We start from the raw sequence: 20,174 nt of genomic DNA on the forward strand, positions 1-20,174 counted from the left end.
GCCATGCTGGAGAGCTGCAAATGTTTTTAAGTTTTCTGATGAAAGCTCTGTAGAATATGGTCTCCTTTGAGATCTTTCTTGCTGTTGTCATTTTGTCCCACCCCACCTATGCAGACCCTAATCCGTTCGCACCAGCATGGTGCTCTCCCTCAGGTCACCAGCAGCCTGCAGGTTTTGCTGCTGGGAGGAAGTGACAGAAGCAGTTTCCTCAGCTCCAAGGAAACTCCTTCTCCAAGAGCTGCCAGGGAGAAGGCACCTTCGTGCTTCTGAAGAGGACTGATGTTCAAACTGGCGCTAGTGATGGTGCTGTCCATCAGCTGCCTTGCCTCTGAAAACACTGAGGTTTGAGCGTATGGCTGAAGCCAGGCTTTGGTGAAGGCTCTTTGCTTGTACCCGCGTGCTGGGGAAGGGTGCTTTGATCATGAAGCTGCTTTTACAGCTCAGGAGAGAGGCTTGGTGCGCTATGGGACTACCTTGTCCCTGTAGGGAAGGAGAGGAGCAGGCTGCAGGCTGATGGTTCTGGGGCTGGCACAGCCTGAAGCCGTGATGTTGAGCCCCTTAACAGTGAGTGCGGATCCTTTAGGAACAAAAGACAAAGAAAGGCAATTGATAAAATCGAGGCCTGTCGCAGGATGGGTGATTTAAGAGACTGGCTCCCGGCAGCCTGATTTAGTAGGTTTCCAGCTCTGGTGGCAGATAGGGTTGATTTTCCAAGGATCTGCCTCTGAGCAGCTGTGAGAAAGTCCTGTAGCCTGATAGAAAGACGTGCTGAAAGGTGTTTTATTTTTGCTACTGCTGTAGGTTCAGCAGTAGCAGTCATTTTTCTCCTTCTTAGTAGCTGGTGCCGTGCTGTGTTTTTTGGAAATCCAGTGTGTGTTAAACCACGACAGCTACCGTGGATTGACTGGAGTACAGATGCTCTGGAAGACATGCTGCATTATTCATGAGACCTTCCCTAAGAGCTAATGCACTGCCTTGAGGCTGTGAGCAGTGGTACAGTCCTTTGTTTGGTTTTGTTGATTCCCTTGGGAGTCTGGATTGCTCTTAAGCCTTTTTTTCCTGAACACTGAGATAGAAAAAGCAATGCAAGATCACTTCACTAATGGCTCTCCACCTCATCTCTAGTTTACAAACTATTCCTGGATTTATTTATTCATTTTTAATGCATTATTCATGCGGAACTGCTGGCTAGACTGGTCCTGCTTGTGAGACCTCACCAGTAACTCAGTTTTCTTGTGGCACCGACTTGAACTGTGTCTCTGACACTGCTCAAGTGTCTGAGGTGTGGCATGCATGCCAACGTGGTTTGAAAACCAGGCGGCTGCTTTAGCTGTGCCCCATGCTGGACGCTCCACTAATGCATATCCAGCAGTCTGACCCATGGGGATTCCCACTGTCGAAGGCAGATGCTGGAGCACCCACCACCAGCAGCAGGGCTGTAGGAGACAGCTCCTGTGTTTCTGCATACTAGCCACAGTGGGAGGACCTCATGCAGGGCTGAGGGTGCCACACTCTGGGATACGGGCCCTCTTTTTGTGGGAAGAGGCTCAACTGCAGCATGCATACCTGTGCCTGGGCTGCTTGAACCGCAGAGATCCCTTTCTGAGCTGCTGGCAGTGTGTGCTTCTTGCAGAAACAGCTTTAAGTGATGCTGCGAACCCTGGAGTCACAGATGGGAAATGCTTTTCCTGCTTGCACCGCATCTGGTGGTGGACTCAGCAAGACAGACTTTGTTTCCTAGTTGTGGCCACTGACTGTAGTTGTGCTGTTCTGTGGGTTGAATGCATAAAAAGCCAGCTAGTTTCTTACTGAAGCAGCCTTTGCTGTCTTTTAGCAACTGGCTGTCAAGTGACATGGTCAAGGTCATGATCCACTGCTCAGGTTGTCCATACAGGGACTGTGAACTGACAACATCCTTGTAGGCAGGATGTTGGTTATCAGTTTACAGTTGTGGAAGAAGCAAGTGCTTCCTTTTGCCTTGCGTTAGGTGGAACCAAGAGGCGAAAACCACATATCTGCTGTTTATTACTTTCATAACAGTAAATCTGTAGCCTCGGAGCTTGTGGTATTGTTGGAGATGACACGTACAAATGGTATTTAAAGCTCTGGGTTGCTGCATAACCATGTTGTCTCGTTGACTTTGGATCCAAAGGAATTTATTACTGATAATTTCTCCTTGATAGTGTTACTACACAAGCAGATGTGGAATTTGAATGGTGAGGTGTGTCTGGGAGTTCATGACCTGCTCTCTTGCAGGTATGCCTAGGAGAGTATCCATGGCTTGGAGTGGAGCCCAGTTTAAGGTCTGAGGTTCACAAACCTGTTTCTGAAGCCCCATGAGAACAAAACCTTGGAGATCCCAGAGAACGTGCACTCCTGGCGGGCTGTTAAGAGCAACAAGCAGTTTCCTGTTCCTGGACCCCAGTGTGTACTAGGGTTGGTTATTACCACCTAAGCAGGCTTGACCTGCCCTGGGATCAGCCCAGTAGCACAGCCCTGTTTCTCAGGGCTCACTGCTTCCAGCCATATTGGCTTCTTTGAGGGACAAATGCAGAGCTCTACCCAAGCCTAGCTAAATTCTTATGCAACAGCAAGAAGGAATGAGTGGTAATTTGGGCTACGGTGGGACAGGGAAGGTTAGGCAGTGCTCATGGCAGATGTGTGGGAACTCCAGTCAGTGCAGGCTGCAGGACACATGAAGAACTGTCTGAAATCAACTCAGAGCAATTAGCAGGTTGTCTCTGAGAGCTCTGCAGAGGGTGGAGGAGATTCCTGAGCTCTGGACAGTGGGAAGCTGCAGCCTTTCTGTAAAGAAAATATGAGAACAACAAGAAAAAGCAGAACATGTGGGAGAAATAATGAGGCAAAAGAGGTAGGATGAGCATCGCAAAACTAATCCTGTCAATACACTCAGACTTCCTCTTGCAGAGTGTGGTAAGCCCAGAGGATATGGAGAAGCAGACGTCATTTGTCTTGACTAGGAAAGTGTGCAGTGCAATTTGACACAATTAAGATAAGCAAATATGCACTAGATACCCCTGTCTGTGGTAAGGTACCAGTAAATCTGGTGAGGGAACCATACAGGAGAGCTCATGTGACAGCTAATTAGCAGAATGTGAGGATTTATTGAGAAGAGTTTTACAGGGTTCTTCCTGCCATCTGATGCTATTTGGTACTTTTGTTAGTAATTAGGACAAAGGAATAAATACTGAACAGGAGCAGGAAGCCTGCAGGAGAACAGGGTTTTGGTTTTAAATTGCCTTGAGGAGCTGAAGAGATGGCATGGGAAAATCAGTTCTGCAGTGAGAGGTTCAGGTCTTCTGATGATGCAGTACTGTCAGACTAGCGCTGTTCTGCAGAGGAGTATCCAGGGACTGCAGTTCCTTCCAGGCCGAGCACAGCGCAGTGACATGCTGTAGCAAGAAAATGGTAAGTATGAACTGGAGAGTATCTGATGAATTATAAAGAAGGCATCTGCTCACCCATATCAGTAAAATAGATGTATGCTAGTTTTAGATGCAGCTGCTGTGGAAGAATACAGATCAGCCAAAGAGACTGGAAGCGAGGAGTTCAAATTCATCAGCTGCTGAGAAAATGTGGCTGACAGAAGGAGAAGGAGGCAAAAAGTGGAGAATACTGAAAAGCTCTGTGTCAACTGTGGAGGAAAGCTTGCAGCGGAAAGAAGGGAATAGGTTTTTCCTGCGATATGGCCAAATAGGGTATGCAAGGGACATTGATAGCACAAAAGGAGATTCAGTTTTGAAACCAGGGAAAGGCTTTGTCATTGTAAAGGCAGCTAAGTGCTCAGATAAGCTTCTCAGGAAGATCATGATCTGTCCATTACTGGAGAATATTAGAAAAAAGATCTTTAGGGAAGGATCCTAGGGAACAGTGTAGAGAAATGAATGAGAAGAATAGGAAAAAGACGGACTTCCAAGACTTGTGATGGTCTGCCTATGTTCCATGAATTTAGCCTTCCTAGGAGACATGTAGGCTTATGAACAAGGTGGCCAGGGTTTATTGAAACTTGAGCCTGTAGCACTCAAAAAGTAGGTATTACTCATTTTTCACAAACCACTTATCCACTTGAGGACCTTCTTGCTAACCTTATCACTGTGGTGAGGAACCATGGTAGCACTGGAAACTGAGTACACAGTATCGCAAGGATTGTGGCTTTTGTTAGTTCAGCTTGGCTTTTGAGGCCTGGCAAGGGTTTACAAATGCCGTGCCGACTCTCCATCTATCTCACTCTTATCTGTGTATCAGCTAATATTTTACTTTTTTGATGTAATTTTTTTACTTTGATGTCATTTTCCTTTCTCCAGCATCCCCTGAAAACCTTCTAACAGGTTCCCCAGACCCTCTGTCTTGCCCTATTTGAAGATAAGGGACACATCTGCTTTCTTCCAGTCCTTAGGCCATTGCCATGACCTTTCAGAGAAAACCAAGAATGGCCCTGTAGCAGTGTGGGCCAGCTGTGTGTGCTGCTCGCAGTAAACTGTATCTTACTGCAATACTTGATCTAGAAAGAGGGACATGTTTGCCCCCTCTGCTGTTTCTAATGAAGCCCTTTTCCTTGTCACGAAAGCTGATGGCCAGCTAGGACACATGGGATGGGAAACTGAAACCCAGCACTGGTTGCTTGTAGCTACGAAGTGGCACCTTCAGACTAGCACAACAAGCAGACACCTTTCTAGCTGCTTGCTTGTTTCATGGTCGCTGTGCTTCTATCAGGGTTGCACCCAACAGCCTTTTCTCTTTGTAAGGCAAGAAGAAAGTGTGAGAAATGCATGTGGAGTGCTGTGAGGTCGGAAGCTTTAAAGCCATCTGGGTGTGTTTTCAGCGTTTGTCACTTTGAATGCTCGTTTAACCTCAGGGGCAGGGTGTATGTGGCCTGCAGTACCAGGTCGTGGGGAGAGATGTTTGTCTGTGGGAGAAGCACTAGTAGCATTACTTAGAGTATGATGCAATGTACTTGTCTTTGTACATAATACAATGATGTGATGTACTTGTCTTTGCCAAAGTTGTCCCAGTCTAGCTGGGTGGACCTGAGTCTTAGTTGGCTTGGCTAGTCATCTGCTAGGGGAGGCTGTTTCCCAGTGGAAGTGCCTGTATGTGAGGCTTGCTGCTGTACCACATACTGATGAAAGTCATCTTGCGCAGGAGGTGTAAGAAACACTAACCTTGCTGACCTGGTGTATGTGCTGCACTGCTTCCTAGCTGATGCTGGCTAGGTAAGAGCAGAGGTTTGAAGCATCCTGCTCTGCTGTTCCTCTGCTAAGGTTCATCAAGAAGCATGCCTCTGTCTCATCAGAAGAGGGGCCAACAGTCTCTTTAAAAGTGAAGACATTGAAACAAAGACCTTGTGCATGTGTGAAGATTGCATAAGCCTGGTTTGAGAGCAGGTAGCACATGTCTTCCTGATTCAGCACAAATCTGTTGTGGGGACAGCAGAGTGAGGAGAGGGGAAGTACTTTTTATGGAGTTCTTTTATACAAAATGTTCCACATGGGGTCATGTCATGAAATTTGCAGTGCATGTTAGCTGGCTCTCAGCCATAAAACCAGCAGTCCTGGGGTACTGGGAATGGGAATGTCTTTCCTATTTCCCATGTGCAGCTTGATGTTCAGTGCGTTGTTGAGCCTGACTTCACGTACATCTTGCTCTTATCATCTGGCTGTAAACATTGCCTAATTGCAATTGGCAGAGACAAGATAGCTAAAAGGGCTTTTTGAGTCTCCCAGAGTGACTCGTCATGTCTTTTGGCAGCAAGGTACATTATTTTTTTTGGATGAGGATGGGTGAATTCTGAGAGGATCAGCTGTGTGGAAGGAAAGGACAGGGAGGAGGGAGAGAGGATTTAGCAGGAGAGAAGGGTAACATGAATGAAACTGAGTTGAAGACAGTGGGAGAGAGAGCGCAAGAGAAAATCATGGACATAGGCAGATTTTGGGAAGGCCCGAGGTTCTTGCTTTTGGTTTTATTGCTTGGAGCTGAGTGTATTTAAATATTTAATTTCATGGGCTGCTGATACAGGGCTGAGAATAGGATATGTATCTCCTCTGGAGCCTTCTAGTTGTGTGTCCTTTTGCCAACTTCAGTCTGCTTGCTTGCATGAAGTTGGAAGTTTCAGTGTCTTGTGGCACTCTTTGGATGCCTGCAAACAGTGGTCACAAGAGACTAGCAAGGCTGCATTGTGAGGTTTTTGGTTATAGAAAAAGCACCTAAAAATGATGAAGTTTAAATGGAAAAGGCATTACCAGTGCCACACAAGTTTAGTGTTCCAAAAGAGAAAATGAAAAGGGAAAAGAAAAGTTTTCATGTCATTTCAGATTAAAATGTTCACTGTAACTTTCAAAATTTCCCTTATGAGCATTTGCATTCCTTCTTTTCTCCCATTTTTCTCGTTCTGACTGTGCATGCAAGAGAAGGAATGAGGGGTAAACTTAAAAGTGTTTGGAAGATTGTCATATCACTTGCTTTCCCCAGGAATGCACTGAGGCAAGGTCTCCTGAGGTATGAAGTTCTCTGGTACAATCTGTCCCACATGGGGTCATGTAATGAAATTTGCAGTGCATGTTAGGTGGCTCTCAGGAACAAAACCAGCAGTCCTTAGGTACAGGGAATGGGAATGTCTGCCCTATCTCACTGGATTTCAGCCTGTGTCTCCTGATGCCAAGGTAGCTTTCGTGCAGGAGTAGCAACACAGGCCATGTGGGGGTGCATGTCTCAAGGAGAAGGGAGGCTTCTTGTGCAAAGCTGGGAAAGCATAAAGCAAAGATAACTATTATTTATTGGCATGTATCTATACCCTGCTTAGAGGTGAGCAGCACAAGAAAACAGAAAACAGTTGTTTGGTGAGGGGCATATACCATCCACACTGCGCATATGATGAACTAAAAGGCTTTCAGCCCAGGCGTGGGGTGTTCTGAAGAGTGTGAGCATCTCGAAGTGTGTTTGCATGGGAAGGGGATGCAAGTCTGTTCCTTGAGAAGGTACAGTGCCAGATTCTGGTCTCCAGAGAGCTCTGGCTGTCCTTTGGTCACTGAAATAGCCCTGAAATCAGTGGCACAGACAGGCAGTGTGTTCTCTCCTTGCTTAGCTGAAGGCAGGCAGAGCTGGAGAGCTTTCTGTTAGAGCTTACATACAGTTACCAGAACTAGATGCTCTGCATTGGCTGAATTGAGTGCTGATTCTACTATCCATGGAGCCTTTATGTGCTCTGCTTCAATGCCTGCATTGTGGGAAATGCCTCATCTTGTGCTTGCACAGGCTTAGTTTGGATGAAGCTTGTGAAAAAAGGCTTTGAATAAAGGTGATGTTATAGCTGGTGGAGTAGGGCGCCTGTTTGTATCACTGGAGTCTACAGCAAGCCTCCTCCCTTTACAGCATTGGGTCAATGAAGTATTAATCTGTTGGAATAGGGACAGAAGTGCCCAAGGACCCCTGTCTCGATGAATGCATGTTGTGTGGGTGCACTATAGCCATGGAGAGCCACGCAAAAAGGGAGGTACTTCTCAGCCTGGCTAGCCTGAGAAACTTTCTGTAGCCAGGGACCTTGGACACCTTCCTTGAAGGAGCTCCAGGTGTCCTAGTCAAGAGAAGCAGCTTGCTCAGCTCCTGTGTGTTTGCCAGATGCCATTTCATGACACTTGAATGCTTTTGTTTCTTGGTTTCCTTCCTTTTCCATGATATGCTGTGATGTCTGCTTCTGAATGTCCTACCCCTTTTACTCACTATCATCTTCAGGTCTGCAGCTGGATGGGATGGTCTCTTCCCTCTATGTGTCCTTTTTGTAGTCTCATGGAGTTGTTGAGGTTAATCTCAGGGAAAAGGGCCTGCTTTTTTTCATGAGGGCAGTAGGGAAGGTTTAAGCTCTAATGCTACATCAAACAAGTGAACTTAAATGAAACTTCTGGCTTTTGTCTACCATTATACCGCTCTTAATAGTGACCCTAAACAGTGACATACATTTGAAAGGAGCTATTCTGACCTGCTAATGGCAGGAATGATGGCCATAGCAGAACAGCTTGGCTTGCAGCACAGCTCTTGGAACCATAAAGAAATAGATCATTCTGCAGTAGCTATATCTGATTCAGCTGATTAGTGCTCGATGTTAAGAATTGCAATTCTGACATTAAGTATTGCACTTGAAATTGCTTGAAACAGGAATACTGGGTGCCCTGCTGAGGGGGATAGTGCAGCCAGTATGAGTAGATGTAGCCCTGCCACACTCTGGATGTGGCAGGCTTAATGAACATGAAATCACAATATTATGTGATTTCTCTGTTCTAGCTCTGAGTCTTGTCTCCTGTCTGAATCACGGTCAGCCAGAGCTCTGTCGTCATTGCCTGGCTTTTATCAAGTCTGCCTGCAAAATGCTGCTGATGGAGATTTATGCCCTTCCCTGTCCCACTCCTGTGATATTAGACAGTTTTTCTTGCTGTCTAATTGGAGACTTCTCTGATGTGGTTAAAACACATGGTTTGTGACTTTCTGTCTCCCCTAGACTTTGAAAATAAATGATTTATATCCTCTTTGTAGTAACTTTTTCCCTGTTTGAAGCCTACTGTTATGGCTTCCCTCCATCATCTCCACCCTGAAGCTTTTAGGATTTCATAGCACGTTGCACACCTTTGATCACTGGTCTGTACCACTCTCAGCTGAATTTTCTTCTGTCTGCCACCTTTCTCAAGAGCAGTGTGCAGAGCTGAAGTCTTTTGTCTGGTGTTTGTGTTACTTATGATGAGATATCCCAGTACAGGCATGTGGAGTGCAACAGGAGCTCACAGTCCAGCATCATTCTCTCTGTGCACTTGTGTATCATTTCTATTCTGGAAATAAATACAGCTCCCGCTGTGGTTAAGTATTTCAGCTTAGAGCCAGACTACCTCATTCCTTGCTTGTATTTTCAGAGCAGGGAATGTGCCTGGGAGGAAAGAAAATACATAGTGACCATCCAGGTTATTAAATTATGGTATTGTTTAGCCTTTGCCCTTGCATAAAGTCAGTGGAAAGTAGTCATTGATGCTAAGCCAGTTGCTGAATCAGGATGGATGGTAGTGGATGCTTTTGGCTCCACAGTCATGCATGCTCAGTGGCTGGTGTCCATTTGGCAGATAGGGGCCTGGTAGTTGATTGTTTTGCTGTTTGCGCGCGGAATTAGAAGAATGTCCTTCCTGACAGCCAGCAGTGGGATGCATGAAGGTCCCTGTTCCCTCATCTTCTGATATCACCTATCACCTGCCGCAGTGGGGCTCTGCTGTTAACGTTTTGTGAGTGTGAACATGATCTGAGATGCTTGGTGGCAGATCGTGTCGGTTCGGAGTTTGCTGCTCCCTGGCGACTGAGAGCAGAAGGCTGGCATGCTCTGAAGAGCGTGCAATATAGAAGCTGAGCATGCTAAGTGGGATTTCTTGCCCCCAGACTTCTTGATCAGATTACAAACCCATCTCCCATCTGACCTCGATGTAGACTGAATTCCTCCCTGCTCTAACTAGGTGCAGCACAGCCCTTGATGAGTGTCCAGCCATTGCTAGAGACTTGCAGGCCTATACAAAAGGGAATGAGGAAAGGGCTGGTTTGTACCCTCTCCTTCCTGGAGTGAGACCATCACAGCACCCAGCTGTAGTTCTCTGGGTGAGCTGAGGGTATCTCATCGCTGTCAAAGACACTCCCAATCCCCTCTGCTCCCAGCTGTGGTGTGACTCCCACCTATTTGTGCTCTGTTTGACCCACATCAGTATTTCTTATGATCTGATTCTGCTCAAGTGCCTTATTCTATGGTTTGTTTTTAAATCCCCCATCTACTCCCACCCCAGGTTAATTTTCTGCTCTTTGAGCAAGAGAAAGCAGCTCATGGGTGGGACTGAAAGAGAGAGAACACAAATAAGCCAAGAGCATGTGCTGGAGAGGTCAGCTCATACCTGTGTGGAGCCAAACCTTAGAGCTGGTATTTCCAGGAGATAAGGTGCCCATCAAACTTCTTTCAGGCCTTCCTCAGAGTATGAGGAAAATAATTTCCAGGTCTGTTCGCCCTCCAGCTCTTGGCACTGTCAATGCCAAGGATACAAAAGACAGTAGAAGACAGAAAAAAGTGTTGTAAATGTCTTGAGTTTTGAGACTATTAGGGCTGACTTGACTGCTGTGACTCTTTCAGAAAATACTGTGCACTGGAGGAGAAGGTGCTCTCAGCTGGGTCTGGATTAGGCTATCATAAGTCTGGGTTTCCTTAAACATATTTCACTTTTCCTATGTAGTTATTTTGTCCACGTGCAGGAGAAATCCGTCTGGAATTCACAAATTTCATGTGTGGTTCTGTCATATCTGTAATCCGAAGGTAACTGGGATGCAGTAGGGCAAGTGGGAACACGCTAGCCTATGGTGAAGCAGACATTCAGTCAGTTGGACATGCATATGCCTGTTTTTGTGTGATGCTTCCTGGAGAGTAGTAAATACTCCACAGCATAGCTCTCCCAAGACTGCTTCTGAATGCTGCAGACATTCCTAGGCTTCACAACCCTCTTAGGAGCTCACACCTTCAGCAGTGAGGACCTTTGCAGTCAGGTTTCACAGATGAGTCATGAAAAGGTCACTTTTCATAAACACCCTTGTGAAGGGGTCAAAGCTAAGGCAGAGCAAAGTCCCTTCAGTGCTGCTGCATCATACTTTGGAAGAAAAACAGTGGGCCTGGATTCTCCATCTTTAACTGTCTGTTCTTTAGAGGTCACATACGCATTTACAGGCTCATGTAAAGTAAGCACAAGAAGGCTGAGTAGGCAGTGCCTGAGGGTATCAGAGTACCACAGTGGCTTTCTGGGCACCTTTCCAGGTGCCAAGCAGAGGAATCCCACTTGTTCTCAACACTGGGTGGAGAATTGCTATGGCTTTGCCGTTTTATCTTATATATCAGACCCAACCGCTGAGCCAAGGACAATATGACTCTGTCTTAGAAAAAAGAGAGGAGCAAAAGGTCTTGCAGGCAGCAGACCTGGGGATCAATTTTAGGTTGATTCCCTTCAGGTCTTCCTTCACAGTCAGCATGAGCCATTGCTGACTGTGCTTGCTGCACATGTGACTTAACTTCTGCACACATAGAAAAAGTAGGACTACTTACAGTGGCTTTCAGTGAAGCCTGCACTCTGTGCTGCACATTGGAGACAATCTCTGGTGAGGATCTTTCTGTCTTTTGAGACCGGCTTACATGGTTCTTCTGCTCTGTAGTTGAGACTGTCTACATGGTCAGATCTATCTCTCGAAGTAGTCTGTGTTGCACCCTGCTTTCAGCTCAGAGCCAAGCACCCAGAAATGCCTGTCGTGAGAGGCTTCAGGGAATCATTTAAAACCATCTGTATGCCACTCTCTATTTTTTGCAGTTGCATTATCCTGCTTAGAGAGGCAGAGGAGATGCTTCCTCTGTTCATGCCAGCAGTGAGGACACATGAAGCAAATGAGTGCATTTTGCTCTTTCCTATAAAGCGCTGAATATTCTTTCATGAGATAGTACTCCCAGTGCTAGGGCTGCCCATCTCAATGGACAGAAGCTGCCTAGGAAACAACCATCCAGCCTGAAAAAGCTTGTGCTGATTGTCTGCTGCAGCCTGGTAAGCAGAGGTCTGAAGAGTGCTGCAGGGATCTCTGTATCCTACTCCAGGACCCCTTGGCAGCTTCAGAAAAAAACCTTTGTGATGTTCTGTGTTGGAAGAAGTGGAGTGACAGCCACAAGGACTTGGTCTTTGGGAACTGGTTGAGGGGAGGGTAGTGTTAAACACATTCTTCACATCAACTGTATGGTTAGAAACATAGGAACACTAGTACAGCCTGCAGTGTCTCCTTCCATCCCAGTTCACCTTAGCCCAAAGAGAGGCCGGTGATATGGGGAATTAGGTCAGGATAATGCGTAGGGAGGGCAGGAGGCTTGGAGTGCAAAGGCTATGCTTCCTTCCTCCTTTCTCCAGGATGCAAAGGGTTCTGTGCCATGCTGGCAGATGTCCCTTCATCAGTCCCTTTCATCCTTTTGTCTCTTCAGCAACAGTCTCTGTGCTTGGGACAGTGACACTAGAGCCCTGAGCAGCAAGTGAGGGAGGATCTTCTACCTCCTTGGCCAGATGAAAAGACCCAGACCTCAGCTCCAGCTCACTCTCAAGATGGGGTTACACTGCCCCTGGGCACTGACCAGTGTGTAGGGATGGTCTGCATGCTCCTGCTGTGGGGACCCTGGCTCCTTGCTGCCCTGGCTTCTTGCAGCCCCACAAGCAGGTGAGGTGAGCTGGGGATCCCGAGCTGTGGCTTCAGGCCTTACCCAGTGCTGCACACCTGGGATTTTCAGAAGCTTGGGCTCTGCCCATGCTGGCTCACTCTGCTCAGACATGGCTGTGCAAGGAGAACGCAGCAAACCTGCTCCAGTGCGGGCTCCTCTCTTCATGGGGACACAGCTCCTGCCAGGAGCCTGCTCCAGCACAGGCTGCTCATAGGGTCACAGCCTCTTTTGGGCATCCCCCTGCTCTGGTGTGGGGTCCTCTGTGTGCTGCAGGTGCAATCTGCTCCACCATGGGCCTCTATGTGCTGCAGGGGCACAGCTGCCTCACCATGGTCTGCACCATGGGCTGCAGGGGAATCTCTGCTCCAGTGCGTGGAGCACCTCCTGCCCTCCTTCTGACTGACCCGAGTGTCTGCAGGGCTACTGCTCTCTCATATGCTCATCTCCTGGATTCAGCTGTAACAGTAATTTTTCTCCTTAGTGGGTGGCACAGTGCTTTGGCTTCAATCTGAGAATAATGCTGATAACACGTGGATGTTTTGGTTTTTGCTAAGTGATGTTTACTCTGACCAAGAACTTTCTGAGTCTCCTGCTCTGCCAGGGAGGAAGGGAAGCCAGGAGGAAGCAGAGACAGGACACCTGACCCAAACTAGCCAAAGGGGTATTCCAAACCACAGTACGTCATGCCCGGTATGTAAACTGGGGGGAGTCACCTGGAAGGCAGAGACAGACACCTGACCCAAACTAGCCAAAGAGGTATTCCATACCACAGCACATCATGCCCAGTATATAAACTGGGGGGAGTCACCTGGAAGGCGCAGATCACTGCTTTGGTCGGGTGGGATATCATTTGGCAGGTGGTGAGCAATTGTATCTTTGAGCACTTGAGTTTATTGTTGCTTTTCCTTTCCCTTTTCAGTTTCCTATTGTCCCCACCTTGTTATTTCCTTTACTGTTATTATTAGTAGCAGTAGTAGTTTAATATTATACTTTAGTTACTGTACTGTTCTTATGTCAGCCCTTGGGGTTTACATTCTTTTGGTTTTCCTCCCCATCCCACCTGGAGGGGAAGGGGAAGGAGGAGGAGAGCAAGCAGCTGCGTGGTGCTGAGTTACTGGCTGGGCTTAAACCACCACAGCTCGCTTCTATTGTCGGCTGCAGTTGCACAGATTTTTCTTTCCCCTTTTTAACTGTATTACCCCAGAGGTGCTTCCACCATCACTGGTGGACTTGTCCTTGGCCAGGGTGGGTCTGTCTTGGCACAGGCTGGCATTGACCCTATGAGGCATCGGGGCTGCATCACAAAGAGCGTGACCAGCAGGTCAAAGGAAGTGATCCTGCCCCTCTACTCTGCTCTTGTGAGACCTCACCTGGAGTATTGTGTGCAGTTCTGGTGTCCTCAACATAAAAAGGACATGGAACTGCTGGAACAAGTCCAGAGGAGGGCCACGAGGATGATCAGGGGACTGGAGCACCTCCTGTATTCTATGATTGTATGATTCTATGTTTGGACAGTGGTCCTATCACTTTCTTTTGCCTGGTGTTCCTGTCTGTTCTTCTCCACTAAGTGTGGCAGTAAAGGAGAGGAAGGAAACCAAATAATTGTGACTGGTGGAACCTGAAAACAGAGAAGATGGGAGTGAATGTTTGAAAATGGAAAAGAAGGACCCTGCAGGGAACACTGAGCAGAGCCTGCTGGCAGATCCCAGCACCCTTGGATGGGCCTGACACTGTGAGCAGAGGGGGAGCAGATGTACCCCCGCTACTGTCAGGATCTCCTTGTCCAGTTCCCTTTTCCTCTGGAAGTGGGAGTCTGTATGATGAGGGATAGGAGAAGCTTGATGGGAAGGTGCTGTAGTGTGGTGGCACCTTGGATGTGGGGGAGGTAGGTGGAAAGTGCAGCTGTAGCCTCAGTAGGTTTTGAAGAACTGGGAAAAGTTACTTGTACACCAGGGTCTACTGCTTGCCATGGAAAGATGCAGGAGAGGGGCACCCCGTGGAGGTGCCTCTGCCTCCTGCTCTAAGGAGGATTTTGCAGCTAGCTCCCTGTGGCCCATGGAGTCAGCTCTGCGGATGTGCAGCTCCCTGCTGCCCTTGCCTCCAGCAGGGAGAGGACCATCCTCCTAATGTTGAGGTGGTGGGCAAGGGTGGGGAATGGAAAGGGTGAGGTGTACAATGAAACATATCAGCGTGGGGGTCATTGAGGAGTTCAAAGGCCCTTATAGAGAAGGTGGGGTCTGCTCTGCTGCAGCACTCACCCAGGGTGGGAGAGGATTCAAGGTGGGCTTGCCTCCAAGACGGAATGGTGGGGAATGGAGCTGATGGCACAAGTGACCGCTCTGCTTACTGCCAGGAAGCTGTTTTGAGTAGCTGACAATCTTGCAGGAGTGGAGAATAAAAGATGGAAGACCTGTTATAGCTGCCTGGAGTGCAGCAAGTAACATTATGTTCTTCCCAAACTCGGAGCTGCTTAAGTACAGCCCTGTAGAGAAGTATTTTGCCCAGCCCAGCTCTTCCCAGCTTCTCTGTCTGGGCTGCTGCTTGTGTCTACATGTGTCTCACCACAGTTTTGTTCAGATGGGGCATCTCTCCCATTTTGTATTGCAGATATGTCATGGCACTTCAGGCCACACTGTGCTCCTTCTGGGAAAAGGAGATAGGACGGGACTTGTGTCCTAGCACTATTCATAGCTCAAATCTTCCAGTGTGATGTGGGATGTGAGCTTTGTGGATCTTTGTGTTGATGGGTGCTTGTAAAGTTCCAGTTTAACAGCCCAGGATCAAGCAATTTAGTTTCCTAACCTCAAACAGTCATCATAAGAGGATGCAAAGACATGCCAGCAACAATGATATTTAAGTTTAGAATTGCTTAGACCCCTTCCTTGTCAGGTGATGACGCTCTTGACTTCCTGCCATTGCATGCTTCCCCTTAAATGTTTACCCACATGAGTGAGTGGTCTAAGTCTTGCTGTAACTCAAAAGCTGCTTGATTGGGTTCCTGTCTCAAACTGGAGTGTTTTGATCCAGCATTGCTGATAACAGTGTTCACCAAGTGCATGTTAAAGAAATCAGTACGGGGCAAAATCAAGCCCTCTCCCAATGTTTGCCCATACTCACAGCTGACTGGGGATCTCTTTCACTCATAACCTTCTTGCCTGATCTGCATTTCTTTTCCTTTAGGCAGTAGGACCATCCCCACTGTCTAGGTCTTTTTGAGAGAGCAAGAGTTAATAGTCTGAATTGCCTTTTTTGTCCAACACTGGTAGTTTCCTACTTGAGATCACTTGCATGAGTTTTGTTAAGCTTCAATGCTCTCTGTGGGAAGGGTTCTTGTGTTTAGCGTGATTTATGTATCTAATTTAAACACCATTTAAAATGCTGCCTGTCAGAAGGCTGTGGTGCGGTTATAAACTAGTCATGCAAAATGTCATTCATTGTTAGTGGGGAAAAAAACCAACAGGTGACAGCAACTATTCCTGTAATCTGTCAGATCTCTTTTTTCCCTTCATATGTGCAAAATTTAGACTTGCATTTGGTCCTAAGCCACCTCAGGGCTAAATGAAGCATGCATCCAGACCGGCTTTTTCACTTGCCATCTTTCAGGCTTTCCCCATCTAAGGTGTATCTTTTATCCTTCCTGAGCTCTGTGCTACCAGGATTCATCTCCTCTTAAACCTGCTGCCTTGTGGCCCTGCCCCAGTGATAGGGACTGCATGCACAGCCCAGCTGGTGATGGAGAGAGCTGTCTCTTCTCCCTTGCACTCTCCTCTCTTCATCACCCCTTCTGCATCGGGTGCAGACACAGGTCATGCCACAGGGGTGAAGACCAGCAGAGAAAAATGTGACTGCTGCTTGCTGCCTGAGGGTTGATGTGAGGAGCACGGATGCGGACGGGTGAGCCTGTGCTGGGGAGTGGGGGTCTGCAAGCCTTGCTTGGTCCTTATGTCATGGAGCGTTGTGTTTCTCCAATTGCAGATGTCGTGGAACCTGCAGTACCGCACCTCCAAGTTCCGCCACGTGTATGGCAGACCAGCCAGTAAGGAGAAATGCTATGACTGCGTGCCCATCACCCACAACGTCCACGACAACCAGTTCTGCGCTGTAAACCCCCACTTCATTGCGGTGGTGACTGAGTGTGCGTGCGGGGGGGCCTTTGTTGTCATTCCCATACACCAGGTGAGCTCTCCTGAGGCAAGCTGGCTTTTGAGAGAGCATCGAGAGGCTGGAGGAGAGCCAGGCTTTCTAGGGAGCTAGATCACACAGAGGATATTCAGTTAATGCTGCTGGCCAGATTGCAGAGTAATAGGAGGGGCCCCAGATGCCTTGGCAGGTGATTCGTGGGTTGTGTACAGTTTTATGTCTTACATTGCTGCTTGCAGCTTTTTAGCACCTTCATTCATTTCACATCTCATTTGCATTTCCTGTATAAAGAGCAGGAACTGTGCTATTTGGATGTTTGTCTCCTAGGAGAAATTTTAAATATAGAAGCAATTAGGAGACACAGAGGGCAAAATCTGAAAGCTGCATTACTGGCATGTTTTCAGATACGACAGAAGGAAAATGTGGCGTGTTTCGCTCTACCTCCTTTTTTGTGAAAGAGTGGAGAAATGGTTGTCAGGCAGTGAAGCTCTTAAGCTTAAAGCATTGATGCTGGAGAAGCTTCCCTTTCAGAAACAAATCCCATCTTTGTGGGTTTTGATGACTTACAGGTCTGATGAGAGGGAGAAGCAGGCCATCTGATGTTTATTGCTTCAGAAAAAATTAGGCATGCACTAATGTGGATTAACTCGAATATGAGATTATGAGCTCTCTGGAATCAGGGCAGAACAGATGAAAGGCTAAAGTTCAGCCTTTAATTAAAAGTTAATTGATGGTGTTACTGCCTTACCACTTTTTCAATATATATATTTGCTAAGGATGAAAGTGAACTGGCTATGCTTGAAGAACTTAGCACAGTTCCTGGCCCTCCTAGGCTTTGTTCATCTCCTTCACTGCAGGTGCTGTTCAGAGACAGTCCTTCTAAAATTAACCCTTGCATTGTTTTTCTTGACTGAGTCACTTCTGCCCCCTCAACCACGATCTGTTGAGGCCGAAGAACTTGTCTTTATAACAGAGCTACATCTGTAAGCGGGCAACTGGTGACTGTGGGACAGGGGGTGGGAGCCAGCTCTCAAAAGTGTTGGCAAAATGAGCTGAGCGTGTTTGCACTGCTTAATATTCATTTTTCTGTCTTCTCACCTCTTCTCAGCTCTATAGAGCACTCTAGGCTAGTCTTCAGTAGTAATTCTTCCATTCTTAACACCTGCTTAACACCCCATCCAGATCTGAAATAACTGCCTGCAGAAATAACTGCCTTATTTCAAAGGCATGGTCGAACTAGGAGATACAGAAAAAGGTTATTAAAGTACATCAATGAAAATATGTGAGGAAAGAGTTTGTAGGTTAGGCCTCAGTCAGTTTGGAAAAAAAGACAAAGAAGTGAGATATATAAAACTTGTCATGAGGATGGGGAAGAAGCATAAGGAGCAATTCTTCTTGGTTTGTGTGGTATGGAATCCTGGTAAAGGGAGCAAACTGTTATCAGCCGACGTGAATTCTTCTGCAGTTCAGATGTGGAGCTCACTGCTCCAGATGCTGATGAGACCAGAAGAATTAAGGGGTGTAAACCAGGATGAAGTTATAGAGCTTTTTATGAACTGTGTTGGTTCTGATGCAAGTCCTTTGAGGGTTGACCATTGGTGGTGGACTGGGGAAGGTATCTGTATGTGCTGCGCTTTATACAGCTGTCCTCTGAATACCTGTTCCTGACCCTTGCTGGGTGTGGAGAGTGGCCTGAGCCACTCACAGAAAGAGGTTCCCTGAGCCTGGGGACTGTGATACACTTCCCAATTGGTCCCACCTGGTGAAAACAGGCAGCTTTTGACTTGTGTTCCTGGTGGTGGTATTTGTGGCTGCCATCCTTTGCGATGCTGACCATGGTAGACAGCATACTGTGGACCCAGCTGCAGAAGGCAGCTGCTCTGGAGACTAGGCATGGGGCAGTATTAACTTCTCATGATCCTCTGATCTGTGGTTACTTTTGACTGGATTCACAGGCAGCAGCCGTGTTACAACCTTGCCATCATGTGGAGGAAAAGCGCAAGAGCCAGGACATCCCATTTAGCCAACGTGGGAGATGGTAGCTGGGAAAAGGAGGTCTGCACTTTCCAGGCTGGGTGAATAACCTGCCCTTGGAGCTGCTCTTGTCCCTCCAATGCTTTTTGGAGTTCTTTCTGCATGTGCTACTAGAGGGACTGCCTGCTTCAAGATGTGCTTAAATGCAGGCTCAACCTTGCTCTGTTGAACTGTGCCTCCTTGCTGGCTTGTTGTGCTCCTTATTGTGGGTGCCAAGCTCTCTCATCAGTCTTTGCATAAATCCTACTCTTGACTGCTGCACTGTTCTTCTCTGAGAGCCTGAGGGAGAGTTAGGGTTGAGAGCAGCAGAGGTTATATAGGGAGATAGCTCTTTGCCATAGATACTCCCAGCAGGCCTTTGCTTTCAGCCTGAAGAGGAACTAGTTTAGTATTTGCCATCACTTGGAGAATTGTCTTCTGATGAGCAGGATGTGTCAGACAGGTCCTTGTGAAGATGTACCATTGAATGGCAGCACATCTCAACCAGGGAGGGAGGTGGCTGAACAGACTGACTGCCTTTGTTAATCTTGCAAATCCAAGGAGACACAGGCTCAGTGACTATAACTGGGAGATGAATGGCCTTCCTACAGCCTGTGTGTAGATGGGTGTCTGGCACAGATGTGTTTGGGAAGTGCATGCAGTGTATAGCAAGCAAAGATCTTGACTGAGAGAGCAGTTTTGTGGCCTTCCTTTTTGTGGCAAAGGCCTAACTTTTTCCTTCTCCAATGGCCAGACTTGGTTGAGACTGCATCTGTCTCTTCCTTTGCAGCATAAAGCAAAGGGATAGAAAATTGAGAACAAAGTCCCAAGAGACAAGGAGATATCTATCTAAGTCTTTGCGATCTCCAGTCTTTCAACGCGTCAGCACCGACTGTTAAAGGAAGGATATCTACCCTGTACAAACTCTACTCTTGGGAGAGTTGTAAGGGCTGTCCCAGTAGAAGTGTTTTTTGTCAAGGAATTCTGAGTTTGGCTACTTTTCAGAAGTGCTGGGTGTTTAGAAAGTGTGAGGTTGAAAAATTACTAATTTTCTATCCCTGCAAATCTCTGTGGAAGTCAGGTACCTCAGCGTGAATAACAGTACATTAGTTACTGAAATAGCTTTTGAGATGAAAACTTCCCTCAGCATGTGAAGAGCTTCACTTCCACATGCAGATGTGCATCTGAGACCAGCAGCTCTACCTGTCCTATGTGTTTATTGGCAGCCTGGGGGTTCATGTGTTGCGGGGTCCCGCTCTGTCCCATGGCTGCAAGGCTGCGCTGGGGCTGGTGGCTGGAAGGGCAAGGGCTCCTTTTCCAGGGCCAGTTGAGCCTGCTGAGGACATGATGGTAGGACAGCCTTGCAGGATGGGACAGGCAGAGCAGGCTTAGGGCAGCCTGGGAGTCTCCCAGATGGAATGGGGAGTAAACAGTCAGCCAGCTCTAGGAGGGGACAGAGTTCCCATAGGGATCAAGGGATCCTTGTAGAGCTGGCTGCCCAGCCCATTGAGTTGCCAACTTGAAACCAAGCCCTGAAGCCTACAAAAGGACACTGTGGGCGGGAGAACGCTGCTTATTAAAGGCCTTTTATCTCTCTTCTGCCTTCCCAAGTCACTTTGCATTGTCACAATTGTTTTAGACTGTAGTCTAAAAAAGCACAGTCTTTTACATTTCAAAGCCCTCTGGTGTTCAGTTTAAAGCAGGTTAGTCCCAGTATATGTGATAAACTTTCCAGTGAGGCCAGTACAGTTACATGTTGTGT

The 20,174-nt window shown here is 47.3% G+C and overlaps 1 protein-coding gene across 4 annotated transcripts in view; it reads left to right on the top strand.

Moving 5' to 3' along the window:
• The window catches only part of CORO2A (coronin 2A), a 50,532-nt gene that overhangs the window by 14,009 nt on the left and 16,349 nt on the right, over window positions 1–20,174 (top strand). For 3 of the 4 annotated variants that reach the window (XM_065662922.1, XM_065662921.1, XM_065662920.1), the window contains exon 2: window positions 16,235–16,435. In XM_065662922.1, coding sequence (XP_065518994.1) covers window positions 16,235–16,435 — 201 coding nt within the window. Of the gene's footprint in view, window positions 1–16,133; window positions 16,154–16,234; window positions 16,436–20,174 lie in introns of those variants that run through there. The other variant, XM_065662923.1, reaches the window with a different exon arrangement.

Source organism: Lathamus discolor, chromosome Z (assembly GCF_037157495.1).
Source record: "Lathamus discolor isolate bLatDis1 chromosome Z, bLatDis1.hap1, whole genome shotgun sequence".
Taxonomy (NCBI): domain Eukaryota; kingdom Metazoa; phylum Chordata; class Aves; order Psittaciformes; family Psittacidae; genus Lathamus; species Lathamus discolor.